At 32.4% G+C, this 15,399-nt stretch overlaps 1 protein-coding gene across 1 annotated transcript in view; it reads right to left on the bottom strand.

Annotated features, from left to right (window-relative positions):
- Positions 1 to 1,406: 1,406 nt before the first annotated feature.
- The window catches only part of Smp_155250 (putative zinc finger protein), a gene marked incomplete at both ends in the record, with an annotated part of 29,399 nt that continues 15,406 nt past the window's right edge, over positions 1,407 to 15,399 (bottom strand). The window contains 3 exons of the mRNA XM_018797807.1: positions 1,407 to 1,555; positions 12,464 to 12,892; positions 13,802 to 14,182. Of these exons, the coding sequence (XP_018652813.1) occupies positions 1,407 to 1,555; positions 12,464 to 12,892; positions 13,802 to 14,182 (959 nt within the window). The remainder of the gene's footprint in view (positions 1,556 to 12,463; positions 12,893 to 13,801; positions 14,183 to 15,399) is intronic.

The following is a 15,399-nucleotide window of genomic DNA, read 5'->3' as shown; positions in this document are numbered from 1 at the left end:
GCACCGGAAATTTCATTTCGAAGCTAGTCATTAGTGGACACATGATAATTTTCAGTCTGGTATTATGAAGATTATTGTATTCCATTAGAACTATGAATCGATGTAAGTTATTCCTTTCATTAAAACAACCACTTAGAATACAACAGTTATATGTTCTGTACAGTTGATATCAACGAATCAGATAAGCACTGGGACTAAACAATGTATCGGATTGAGATTATGTGAAATGATAAGGGTATGAACTGGGTTCTTCTTTAAGAATAAATTATTTTCTCCGTATATTGTATATATTTATTCGTTGCTGAACAAATTTTTAAATTCATTATAATTTATTTTTAATAGTTGAGATCATGAATCAATTGAAGAACCTGGAAGCACTGGAAGGCCGTTTCGTCCTATTATGTAACTCCTCAGTGGCAGTGAGCACCCATGATCCTGCCTCGCGAGATTCGAACCCAGGACCTAACCACTAGACCACTGAGCCGTCCGGCATCCAACGGTGTTAATGTCGCTCAATTTCGTGGACCGGTTGAAGTTATACATTAACACCAATGAATGCCGGATGGCTCAATGGTCTAGAGGTCAAGTGCTCGCGCGCGAAACTGACAGATCCTGGGTTCGAATCTCGTGAAGTGGGATTATGGAGGCTCACTGCTACTGAGAAGTTCCACAATAGGACGAAACAGCCATTCGGTGCTTCTAGGTTCTCGATGGTGGTCTAGCTTCAATTGATTCATGATCTCAACTATCAAAATTACTAAAATCTCCACGATACCCCTTCTGATAATGATTTATTTTTACTAAAATTAAGGTCGTTCTTATTTTCTGAGACCCGATCCCCTTGTAATCACTCTACTATCCAATTTCATTCAATGATGTCAAATTATCCTCCTCAACCTATAAAAAGAAAAAAATCGACAACAACAGCAGCAACAAAAAATAAACATAAAATATATTTTTAATTATAAAATTCACTTAAGTCACTAATGGTACTCTTTTTTTCATTCAAATATCCTATTTACAAAATAATAATAATCATAATAATAATAATAATAGTATTAGGGATTATCAAGTGCAAATTGCATAGCAACAAAACAAACTGGGGAAGAAAACAAAAAAGAAAGAAAAAATCAATAATAAAGAAACAAAAGTTTTTGAGTAGGTTGGTGTTATACTCGTTTTGTTTTATATATATATATGGTAGGGTATATAAAAAAGGGTATATATGTTGTATCTCTGAATGTAACCCTGTAATTTCATTGAAATATCATAAGTGACAATGTATATGTATATTTGTGCATAAATCAATCCATATATGTGTTCATCTATTATTCTTTTTATATCCTACTCATCTATTAGTTGATTGATTAATGAAACAACTAATAGTAATTCATTATTATATATAATTATGTATAGTACCCATTGATACTACTTATTAATATCATATAAGTAATATAATTCAGAAAGTCGAAAATTTTCTCCAGTAACATCATTACATGAAGAAGCTTCATAGTTTTTTCTCGTTTAAAACGTCTTCCCTCTGGAGTTAAATTATCTTTGGTAAAATAAACTTGTACTACTATTCGTAAGAACTAAAAAGAAAGTTTGTTTTTGTCTTGTAATAAAATAAGGTAAAACAACAAAAAAATAGAGGAATTAAAATTTTTTTTTTAAAAAAAAAAGAAAACCCCGAAAATTATGATTTTTTTTCTTCTGTTTTCTTTTCTCGAGTGCATTTTAGTGTGTGTAAAAGTGTATGTGTGTATAAGTGTGTGTGTGTGTGCTTATATATATGTAACTTTTAAACTCCTGAACTTATTTATCTATTCATTTAAAGAGATCATTGAACTAGAATTTTTTTTAAAAAGTCGAGGAAATTATTTAACGAATTAAAAAGTATGTGCATAGTTAAGATTTAAAAAAAAAATCTTAATTGTTGCTAACATCATTAAATAAAGTAAATAAATGTATGCGTGGGTGGGTGTGTGTGTCGGGGGGGGGCAGAGGAGAGCGAGAGAACAACAACAACAACAAGATATCATTCAATATGTATACATTTTTAAATGGAACTTGAATAGTAATCAATAGAGACTATTTTTTATTTGTATGTGTTGGGTGGGGGGAGGGAGAGAGAGATCAACAACAACAACAACAACAACAAGATATCATTCAATATGTATACATTTTTTGAATTGAACTTGAATAGTAATCAATAAAAACTATTCTTCAGTTGTTTGTTTCTAGGTTGTTTCTAAATGAAATTGAATAATCATAATAGTCGACATTTAATATCAATCAATTAATTGATTAATTAATTATTACTGTTATTATTACTACTTATTAACATATCAGTAGTATCTATAGCTGTTATCAACATAGATTTAATTAATGAATTAAATTTTTCATTATTTAATTGAAATATATATTGTATATAATATTTAATCCATATATTAAATAAATTAAATTTTAAATTAATACATAAATAAATTGTTTGAATAAGAGTCATTAATTGTTTATAACGTAATGGATCATTTGAATTTTTAGAAATAATTTGATAATATTTAAATAAATAATTTTGTGGTAATTCAAATGAATCTAGAAAAAAAAATAGAAAAATAGAAAAAAAGAAAATAATTGTAAGTAATATAGATTTAAATTCATTCAACTGACGAGGTCCAAATAGGACGAAACGCGCGTCAAACTGGATTCCATTGCTAGCCACTATCTATCTCTGCATAATATAGATTTAATTATGATCTAAATTGTTTGTTTATATCAATGATTTTAGTAATTTTAATAGTTGAAGTCATGAATCAATTGAAGGTAAATCAATATTATATCTAGAGCTTTAGACTCTTGCTATACCGTGTACTATTAGACTAGTTGAATGATCGAACCAACAACTGGTCAGTCTCTAATTGGGCATATGTACATACTGTGCGTATAACCTCGATATAGCCTTAATTTACAAGCGTTATAAGCAAACACGCGTCCTCGATTCCACTGCTAGCCACTATCCATCTTTGCTTATGATCTAAATTGTTTGTTTATATAAATGATTATTAAAATTGAATTGAATATATATATTTTTAAAAAATATTACGTAACAATTGTTTTGGTATCTATGGTGTGAATTATTTGTTTATTTATTTAAACACATAAATATTGGTACAATGAAGTACCAGATACATATGCTCCGCACAAATCTCATTTGATTTGTGAGTGGGCTGTGATACTGTCTGGGTGCTCACTCCGAAGCAGGTGGTTTTCTTAAGGGACCACAGCCGGGGCCTTTCACCTAAAGGCCTGATCCACAAGGCAGTGAAGCATCGTAAGGAGATGCAGTCCCATGGTAGACGGTGACCAACGATTGGTTCATACTCGCCATTTATTCCCTCAGGATACTGGAGCCTATGTGCACCATTGGTTTAGAATCAGGGTTTTCCAACTCCCCTAGGTGGACTCACCGTGTCCACCAGCCCAGTTAAAGCGCCGGACATTCGGTTTTCGTCCTCTCAATTTCGTAAACAAAACGGGTGCCACGAGAAGTCAGTCAGTAGGACTTTCCCTGGTAGAGCCTATATACGCGTGGTCATGTGAGAGGATTTCGAGAAGGAGAGCGTACTCTCCCCACTCTCGGTCATACCAAAGCATTTGCGAGCATTGATACAAACATTATCTGAATGATTTTTTTTATTATCAGAACGGATTTTGAGGAGATTTTAGTAATTTTTATAGTTGAAATCATGAGTTAATTGAAGCTAAACCACCATGGAAATTGTGGAAGCACTAGAAGGCCGTTTTGTCTTATTGTGGAACTAAAACAAAACAGTTGTTCAATACTTTCAAGTTTTCACTTGTGGTCTAACTTATATCGACTTATAAACTCAACTATTAATCATATATCAAATTATTTGAAAAGGATCTCATCACTAATGAAATGATCACAATTTTTTAAAATTTTTTTTTCCCAATAGATGACTAATCTACTTCATTGTACATTGAATATACTCAATTTAATATGTAATAATTAATTGAAAATTCCCATTTGGATATTTGATAAATAAAGAAGGAACGATACTATTTGAGATGAATTAATTAATATTCTCAACTTGTTTAGTAGAAATTGATACCTAATGAAATTCATAGATAAACACATGAAAGAGACGAAAAGAAGAACAAAGGTACCTACCGTTGCAAAGAAGGTATTGTTTTTAAAATTACAATTCTTAAATGATGTTACGGAAAAACTTGTGACATAGAGGTTAAGAAAGGCAGTATAAAATAATATATAATGCATCCAGACTGAGCACAGTCTTCTACAACTGCCGCAAAATAAGAGCAGTTAATAAAGACAAGTTTCCTGAATTCGCCACATCTATGTATATTTACCAATTCAACTGCTCCTGTGGATCCAGTTATATAAAGCATACAATTCAGCAAGTTCGTCAACGAATAACAGAACACTATTCGTTGTGGTTGAGTAAAGGACAGGTAAACGCGATTAAGAGTTCTATTATCGCTCACTTAGTGGATATAGGTCATCAAATTGAACTGAATAGAGCTTTTAAGCTTACCTTAAAAGGACGGGTTTACTGCTCAGCAGTTCGTTCCGTCCTACTTTATGGCAGTGAAAGATGGCCGATAAGAGTAGAGGATATTTGTAGGCTCCTAGTATTCGATCATAGGTGTCTTCGAAGCATTGCTCGCATATTCTGAGACCACGGAGTAAGTAATGCAGTCGTTAGGAAACGGGTACTAGGTAAGGATGGCAAATCGATTGATGAAGTAGTGTAACTTCATCAGTTGAGATGGCTGGGACACGTGTTACGTATACCTAACCACCGACTGCCCCGACGTGCAATGTTTCATGGTGTAGAAGTAGGTTGGAAAGAAGCTAGGGGTGGTCAGACCAAAACGTGGCAATAATTCATGAGGTCACCGACAAGTGGACTGAGCCATGTTGGTAGGTGTAGACTACCTGGTTGGGATTCGCGAGATGATAGCAATCGATGGTTAGAGACCTTGAATGACATGGCTCAAAATCGTTTGCAATGGTAAAAGTGCATCCACTCTTTGTGTTCTCCCAAATTTTAATCTTCTGAATTCTTCATGTCTCTATCTTTTTTCTCTTTTCAAATTTATTTCACTAGATTATACTCCTTCAATAACATCTTCAAACCCTAATCTTTCGGATTAAGGCTTATACTCTTACTACTTCTACTACCATGGGATTTGAATCGACAACTTCATCTCTGTGCTAATGTGGTATGGCAACTCGAACTGATGTACGTACGTACGAAGTTCTACGTTGTAACTGACGGACTGACTAACTAACTTTAAGCTTATCTATTATATTCCATCAAATTTGTCTCATAGTTTTACAAGTTCATCATTTTGCACATCATTGAAACCATAACAATCCATATAATGGATGCCGGCTCAGTGGTCTATCAGTTAAATGCTCTGGCGCGAGACTGATAGGTCCTGGATTCAAATCTCACGAGTGCAGGATCGTGGATGCACACTGCTACTAAGGAGTCCCACAATAGGAAGAAACGGTCGTCCAATGCTTCCAAGTTCTCCATGATGGTCTAACTTCAATCGACTCATGATTTCAACTATAATCATTAATTAGCAATATAATAATTAACCAATCAAAATAATTGACCTTATTAATGTAAATGATTAACTTACCAATCCGAAAATGATCTGTTGTTGAATTAAATAAGATCATCATTTTTAACCAATCAATTTCTTCATCATTTAATTTTAATATAATTAATTGAGTAAATAATTGAGTAATTAAATTACATTCTGATAAATTAGTGAATAAATCTAAAAGAGATAATAACAATAAAGTGATAATGAAAAATATGAAGGTGAGACTATAATTTATAGACGAGCCAATTAGAAGCCTCTGAAGGATTTCAGGGTCGCGGCGCCAATTTCAGTACCTAATGCTTATGTACAATTGGTTCGTAGAGGATTTTAGAGAAAATGTGACAATTAAGCTGCTGTAATAGATGAGACTATTAAGAAGTTCCTATATTTGTAATTGTGGTAATCAATTGACTTGTAGACCATGTGGAGACTACCCTGATGATGTTATCTTTCGATGTAATATATGTTAGAGGAAGAAGTCTGATAGAGTAGGAATTTTTTTAATAAAAGCATCAGTATTATTGGCTGCAATATTTATAGATGTTACTAAAGTTTCGGCTATTCAGAGGTATGAGTATTACAGGCATATGTGTAATAAAAATGAAAAACTTACACAATCGGGGTACATACAAACAATATTGAAGCTATATGGTCGAAGCTGAGAGAGTTTTTGTGATCTCATCATAGCTCCAGAGACTGAGTACTATGAAGCCATATGGATGAGTTCCTCTACCTTATGCATTACGAGTTTAGAACCTTTGAAGTTCTTTCTAACCTTGACAAGTTTTTGGACCATGCAAAAGAAGTGTATCCACTTTCATTCCTTGTTGTTGTATAATATATTTTTACTCTATATCAACTGTCTTCTGATTGTCTAATATTTCTCAAGGTCACATGAGATTCGTTCAAAGGTCGTCCATAAATTATAGTCTCGCTAATATGAAAATTTATCTGACTATAAAATGTTAAAGGGGTTTCTTGTGGTGATTTTTAGTACTTTTATAAATAGTGGAAATCATGAGTCAATTGAAGCTAGACCACCATCGAGAACCTAGAAGCACTGGACGACCGTTCCGTCCTATTGTGGGACTCATCAGTGACAGTGCGCATCCACGATCTTGCCTCGAAAGATTCGAACCCAGGACCTACCAGTTTCGCGCGCGAGCACTTAACCTCTAGACCATCGAGCCGTTCGGCATTCAATGGTGTTAATGTCTAACTTCAACCAATCTACGAAGTTGAGCAACCATTTCATTAATGTCTACCTGATTGAACTCTACTGGTTACTGCTTTTCACTAGAACTCCAGGAAATACCTCATGGAGCCAGTCGTTAGTGAGCATATGAGCCAGTCGTTTAATGTGAACAAAGAAACAAGAAGGCTTGACAAACAATGAAAGCTATTTTTTGAGGATGTTATTTCATTTAATTCAAAACTTGTATAATAGTAACATTTACTATTGTCCCTAGTCTATTCTATAGATCATAAGCTTTCGGTTGATGTATGATTCACTCTCCTAGCCTTTTCTGTTCCAAAGTTATTGTAATTTAGATGTAATATTTTGTATTGTATTTTCTGTTCTAATCCCCCAGTTTTGGACATAATTGTAACTTCCTAATTGTTGTACGTTGTGGTCGGGTTAGTCACCTATTTATTTATGTATCATTTATACACTAATCTGAAATCGGGTACCAGATTGGAATTTGGAATAAAGCTATTAGTGTTCCAGTTGTCTTGTCTTCTCTCTCGCGCGTGCCTGTCAGCCAATCAGGTGATAAAATAATTTTCGTCTCTTTACCTCACACATACTAAACTCAAGGTTAAGCCAGTTAGCCTATCCCATCAAGGTCTTAATCTACATTAGAGAAGTTATTCTTTTTGATAAAGTTTTGTTCTCTGAGCTGAACAAAACTCCATCAAAATCATCCACCTGAGCTATAAATCTTCTCCACTAGTTATCCTTGGTACGAAAGTGGGTAGACAGATCAAGGACGTGACACCATAGCAACTATTTCTTACAATAGAATATAACAATACTACATTAATATAAATTGTAATAAAAAAAGGATTAATTATTGAAAACAGGGATTGAATTCAAACGAAGAAATACAAAATATGAAATACAAAATACTGTAACTCCGAATTTAAGATTAAAAGGTGCTAAAATACGAATTCAGCTATTCGACTATAGTTGATTTAAGGTTAGGGTACCGAAAGTCTTCAATTATTGATAAAGGTAATTCATTTGACTTTAACCAAGGAGTTTTAACTATTTCTAAATGATTCAATTCAATATTCCGTAACTTTTTCAAACAATACCTAAATTATACACAACAAATAACCTCAGAACTGACTACTTAATTATTTTACGATAAGTCAAGAATTTTCTCAGTCAGTCAGTTAGTCAGCTACAACGTAGGAACAGTCATATATATGCATCGGTCCAAGTTGCCATACCTCGTTAGCACAACAAGATGAACACCGAATAGAAGTAGTTAATTTAGTGTTGGTGGTAGTATATAAAGAAAGGTTGTATATAAGGATATAGTATAGGAAGGAAGACAGATATGAACCAGTTTTAATCTCAAGGTTTAAGGGAAGATAAAGAGTGTATACACTTACCTCATTGTGATCGATTGTGAGACATGTCACCCAGAGTCTCCAACCATTGATTACGATAGTCACGCGGACCTCAATCAAGTAGTCTGCATCTACAAACATGGCTTAGGCTAGAAGTTAGTGACTTCAAGCTCTGATGCCACGTTTTAATTTGACCGCCCATCACTCTCTTCCAAACATCCCCAATACTAATCAGCATTGCGCGTCATGGTAATCGGTGTTCAGGCATACTTAACACATGGTCTAAACATTTCAGTCGATAAAGAGTCACAACCTCATCAACTGATTTACCATCATTCCCTTATACTCTATCTCTAATCTCTCTATTACTTACCGGGTAATCCGAGTCATGTCATATTGACTTACTCTCAGTGTAAAGTTGAACTTAAACGTATCAGTTAGAAACTAAGTCATTCAATGAGAATAGAATCATCATCATAATAATAATGATCATATCTTATACATAAATATCTATTAAACTTACCAGTATCTAATTTCATCCCATTATTCCATGAAGTAACTAATGGTTTACATACAAATTCTAACCATAAATAATGCATTTTATTAAAAATAATTGATTGATCATTGGCTTCATCTCCATCACTACTACTATTACTATTATCATTATTAGTAGTATTGGTAGTAGTACTAGTAGTAGTAGTAGTACTAGTAGTACTAGTAGTCATGGTACCATCTAATGACATTTTATAAAATTCTAAAAATAATGTAAAACCATATAAATAATCCCATTGTTGACACATTAATTGTATCATATTATATTTATTAATAGAATAATTAAAATATTTTTTCATTTTTATATCTGGTCTACATTGACATAACCAATTAATCAGTTGATATAATAATTGACTTAAATAAAATTGAATGATGTTCAATGGTAATGAAGTATTCTGTGATGATATTGATGGTACTGTTGATGTTGTTGTGACTGTCAGCGGTGGTGAGGATAAAGTTATTGTCGTCGACGATGATGATGATATTGACGTGGATAGATTAGATGAATGAATCAATGGAAAACTATTACAATGAGATATTGAAGGCATAGAAGAGAATGGTGTAAATGGTAAGAATCCATTAAGAATAGGTGAAAAAGGAATTGATGAGGATGATGAGGAATATGCATAATATGGATTATTATTATTATCATTGGATCGATTGAACGTTGAACATTCAATAGTTGTTGTATCCAATATAGTCTTATTTAAATCATTCATTGTTGATGATGATGATAATAATAATAATCCATTTGATACATTGATTTGATTTTTGATTGCTTCTGAATAGGATGGAGGTAATGGTTGACAATGTTGTTGATTTTCTGTCAGTAGTTATTGAATGAATGCAAAAGGTAAGAAAAATCAAAAACAGAATTAGTTGAGATATGATAATAATGATGATAAATTATTGGTTATGTGAAATCCATGATTCCTATTTTGTCTTATTTGAGACTCATCAACAGAATGTGCCTGTACTTCAATATTGATGTTCATATCGAGTTACAGTTTTAGTGTGCGAATGCTTGGCTCTTTAACCGGTTTGTTGGACACGGCGAATCCACCCAGGGGAGTTGGAAAACCCTGATTCCAAACCAATGGTGTACATCGGTTCCAGTATCCTGAGGGAACAAATAGCGTATGAATCAATCGTTGGTTACCAGCTACCATGGGACTGCATCTCCTCACGATGCTCCACTGCCTTGTTGATCAGACCTTTAGGTCAAAGGCTCTGGGTGTGGCTCCCTAAGAAAACCACCTGTTTCAGTTTGGGCACCTGGACAGTATCACAGCCCTCACACAAATCAAATGAGATTTGTGTGGCACATATATATCTTGTGCCCCTTTGTACCAATATTTATGTGCTTAAATAAAAAATAATAATAATTTAGTGTGAATATCGACACTGAAATAGAAGGTTATCTAGCTAATGATTCATAAATGGAACAAAGTTCATGTCCTAGATTCCTATACTAACTACAATCAAAGTCATTATTTGCCAAGAATTTCTTTTAATATCAATTAACTATTACTGTTTGCTGTACGTAGTACAACGAATATTCTAATCCACTTCCTAATTACTTCCCAATAAAAATGCCGGGAATATTGGTCAGATACCTCAAACTATTCTGTATTCTCTAGACTTCAAGTGATTGTAGTTTAACTGGAGAGATTTTGTGAAGATTTGTTCAGTTTCAGGTTGTATTATTTAAAAACTGAGCTTATTTGGGGTACTATTTAAAATGACGGATCACCGGACAGATATTCTCCATCCTAGTAATAAGTAAAGTTTAAACAGTTTGGGGATTGAACAACAATCACAAATGATATAGTTGCACCCATTGAGTGGAGTTTTATATGATATTAACGCTGTAACTGTAATAGCTAGACGTCCTGAGTTCTGATTCCTGGAGATGTCATGATTGGCTATGCTGGAAGTCTCATATTGTGAGTCTTTTAGCACTGAATTTTCACTGATAATGTATTGGCTTAGATCTGTCTTCAAAGGATAAACCTTGCAGGTTTATAATTAATTTATGGTAGTTCATGAATGGAAGATCTGCTAACAACTAACACGTCCGATGGAAGTTTACTGTCACAACATAAATCAGCTATTTCATATAAATACACATTTAAGAAATATTCTAGTTTCTTAATGAGCATCTTCTACAGACTGACATTATCATCTGTTCACCTCGTCTTAAAATTTATATCAGGGAGTAGTGGCTCAATGTTTAATGTGCTCGACACTCGACCAGAAAGTTTCGGGTCTGAATACCTTTCCACCTACTTCGATTTAAGCACTCAAGTAGTATCACTAGCCTTTGGGTTTAAAGTATAAACCGTCATACAAACAAATCTGTACCTAGTGAGTAGCAAATATTTCAATATTATAAATAATCATCAGAAGAGATTTGTGGAGATTATTGAGTTTTTTTGTTGAGATCATGAACTGATTAATGTTAGACAACCATTGTAAACTTAGTATCATTAGATGGCCATTCTGTCGTAGTGTGGGACTCCTCATCGGCACCCATCTACGACGCAGGAATCTAGACCAGAACCTTTATTTTCTAATGCAAATGCCTAATTTTCAGACCTCTTAAGTGAAATCTAATAGTGTTATACTAGGACGAAATAGCCATCCAATGCTTACAGATTTTCGACGACGGTTGAGCTATGATCAGTTTGTGGTTATATATAATTGGATGATTTACACTAATAAATGTTTGACTTTTGGTTAACCGCAGGATGGTACCCAAGTTATCAACTATTCCCAAGTTCATTTTTTATACTAAACGCATTTGGTAGAAAATCATCAATAACTGATTTATATCACTGAGATTTTAGTTATATCTTATATATGAATTTGTATTATGGCTCAGACAGAAGTATACAGGGGTGTAGTTCCCCTAATCTAGAACCTAATAGTTGAAATACATGAAACTGAACTACAAAATTAGGTCAAACACATTAATCTTAAAACTGATGAAGGACATTTGTATTCACATGATTTTTGGTAATATTGAGTTCTCAACCGGATGCTTGAGTTGTCCAGTGTTCACTGTAGAGTAGATATAAATTCCTAATTTCATTATGCCATCGATATATTTAATCCTTCTTCTTTTCAGTTCATTCTAAAGTATTCTAAAGATTTTAGTTATTTAGATATGAAGAATGCTTTCTTAAAACACTTAAATTTTTCAGAAGGGGTTCTGTGGAGATTTCAGTATTTTTCAAAGTTGAAATCATGAGTCATGGAAAACCTGGAAGCATTGAACGGTCGTTTCGTCCTATTATGGGACTCCTCAGTAGCAGTACGCATCCACGATCCCGCAGTCGTGAGATTCCAACCAAGGACTTACCAGCCTCGCACCAGAGCACTTAACCGATAGACCATTTTATTCACTTTGTAAAGATAGGTAATATATTACGAAAAATCATCATGAAAACAATACTAATAGGCTTATACTTATAAGCCGTTCAACTGATTGCAAATTGTTTAATCTATGAAATTAGTAGTATAAATTTTTTTAGATAAAAAAGAATGGCAAACTATTCATACAACTGAATACAATCAATGACATGATGAAAAACGTAAACTACTTATGAGTAGCTCAAGTTTTTAAACTAAATAAAAACAAAAGACTCCCAACCTCAAAACTAACCCTTTTGATATACTAAATCACATTTCTTCTCCATTGACTGATTTTCATCTAAAAACCATGTATTTAAACAATTCTTATATTTATCATTTATATTCATCATCATAGTTTGTGATAAATTTAATAATGAAGAATAATCAGGTGATAATTGAGGAAAATTAATTGGACTCGATGTTACCATGGTAGTTATTGTTGATGTCATTAATGGAATTGTAGGTAATAATAGATTGGTCATTTTATCCCCTGAATCAATATTACTATTCTGAATTAAATTTAAATGATCATTATGATTATTGAGATCAATTATATCATTATGATGATTCTGTTTCAGATCAGTATTATTATTATGATTCATACAAGTTGATTGTAATAATGAATCAGCGAATTGATTATAATTTGATAGAAACCAAGGCCATATTATTGATTTTTCATCTTGAAAATGATTGGTCGATTTTAATATTGATTGAAAATATAATAATGATTTTGTATAATCAATATATTGATGATCAATACTATGATTATTATATATATTTGATGAATATGTAAATAAATCAGGCAAACATAATTTAGCAAATGTTAATGCTTTATTCCATGTTGTTTTAATATCAATATGATCAATATTATTATTTAAATTAATATATTTTTGAAACATTTCAAAATTTTTTAAAATATATGATGTTTTCATTGTATCCATGGCAACAAATTTCATTTGTTCATTATCATTATTATGATTATTTTTATGAAGATGATTATGTAATTTTTCATAGAAATCTCTATTGAATAATGAATATTCTGATGAATGATGATTATCAATGTTTAATTTTTCATTTTGATTACTAGTTATATTACTAACATTATCATTATCAGTAGTAGAAGTATTAGTAGTACTAATATTGTCAATATTCATAGTACTACTATTAATATCATTGTTATTACCTATACTACTCATAGTATTATTATTAGTAGTAGTATTAGTAATAGTAGAAGTAGTATTCGTTATATTGAATGGTATAGTAGATCTAGTCATTGTTGAAAAATTAAATGGATTAGATAAATTGAATATTGAAGGTAAATAATTTAAATAATTAAAATTATTATTTATATTTATTGTAGAAGAAGTAGAATAGATTGGTGGGGATAATGGTTTAGATAATAGGATATTATCAAAATTATTTACATTATCCATTGTGACAGAGGTAATAACAATAGGATTATTCATAGTTGTCATTGTTGTCAATGTATTGGAAGTACTAGTAGTAGTACTAGTAGAAGAAGAACAAGCAGCAGAAGCAGAAGAAGTAGTAGAAGACAATGTCGACGACAATGAAGATGTAGAAGAACAAAAAGGCAGCGATTCATTCGTAGACTTTAAGGATAGAAAAGTTGGATTTGTAAAATCTAATATATTATTTATGGATAAGGATTTTTCTGATGATTGTTGTTCATTATCTTTATCATTCATAATGTTATTTGTATGTAATGAATGACCAAGTGTCATATCTAATAAAGGATTTGGATGTATTAATTGTGTTGTGATTGGTATTTGTGAATATGGCATAGATGATTGAGTTAATTGTTGATATGATAATGGATATTGATGATATGATGGATTAGATTGACGATGTGTTTGTGATTTATTTAGAGTTTGATGATCATTAGTCATAAATAATGCAACTTGTCGTCGTAATGTAGAATTTCTTGGTCCACGTTCATGTTGAACAGCTGAAGAAACAAAAAAAAGGTTTATTAAAATAAAGAAATTAGTTAACTGCGATTACTGTTAGTCTCAAACCTGAGTAAAGTAGGTAGGTTGATTGTAGGGTCATCATCCCCATCCCGTAAAAAACGACAATTCTACAAAGAGAAACGCTAACCAGAATTAATGAATGGAAACTGAACTGTTACTATTGCCAAACTTCTTATACAAGATCATATAATACTTGAATTACATAGGAAATAATAATAGCTTCATGAATATAGGAACTTGGATTACCATCTGACATATCAAAAGGAAGATTAAAGTAATCATAACTCTGAGAACCATATCCGTTTGTGATAAACTTTCAGTTAACTCATTAACTTGTTGCCAATCGATCATTTATGGTCTTCCATATTTATAACCACTTTGGGTTATTCGTGTAAAATTGTAATTTTTTATTTTATAGTCTGATACAATCCGATATGTCTATATATAAGCCGTTTTTGTTCTAAATAATAAATATAGAAATGGCTGATTATGGACTTTTCGGACTCAAGGTAAGAGACAAAGAGGAGCTTGCAAATAGTGGATCAACAGAAATTTACTTATGTCAGTTTAAAGTCGGTTGACTAAATGGTTAAGTCAGAGACATTAAGTTGTAGAGTAAATAGATTAAACTAAAATCAGCACTCTGATCGTTGACTTGATAGTTGATATTGGTCAGCGATACTTAATACATAATACCATCTAATTGTCGAAATAACCTTTAATCATAAACAAAACTAATTTCTTCCTTCAACTCTCAGGGCAGAGTTTAAATGGTTTGAATTATTTTTTCTGGTTAGCGTTTTTTTAACGAGTTAGTCTTCTACGGGATTGGGTCGCTAACCCCCATGCCCAACCCTCCTCCTTTATCCGGGCTTGCGACCGGCAGTAGCCCCCGGAGGGGCTACATACTACCTATTTATAACTAGGAAATACTGAACAGTTCTTTCATTCTAACATTTTACACTTTTTTCAACAGTAAGTATTAAAAATATGAACACTAAGTCAAATTATATGATAAGTACTATATATTTTTCTATGTTTAGTCAGTTGGAGCGGCCTGTTTAAACATCTGGGCTACCTGTTCCTATCATCTAGATATTTCAACAAGTTATCCAATTTCGTTTGTTTTAATACATCATTATGCCTATTAATCTCACAACCTATTCAAGTGTGTTTCTGAAAAGTGTAAGAC

Source organism: Schistosoma mansoni, chromosome 5 (assembly GCF_000237925.1).
Source record: "Schistosoma mansoni strain Puerto Rico chromosome 5, complete genome".
Lineage (NCBI taxonomy): Eukaryota > Metazoa > Platyhelminthes > Trematoda > Strigeidida > Schistosomatidae > Schistosoma > Schistosoma mansoni.
Note: the sequence above shows the minus strand (reverse complement) of the source record. Positions and strands in the feature narration are given on the sequence as shown.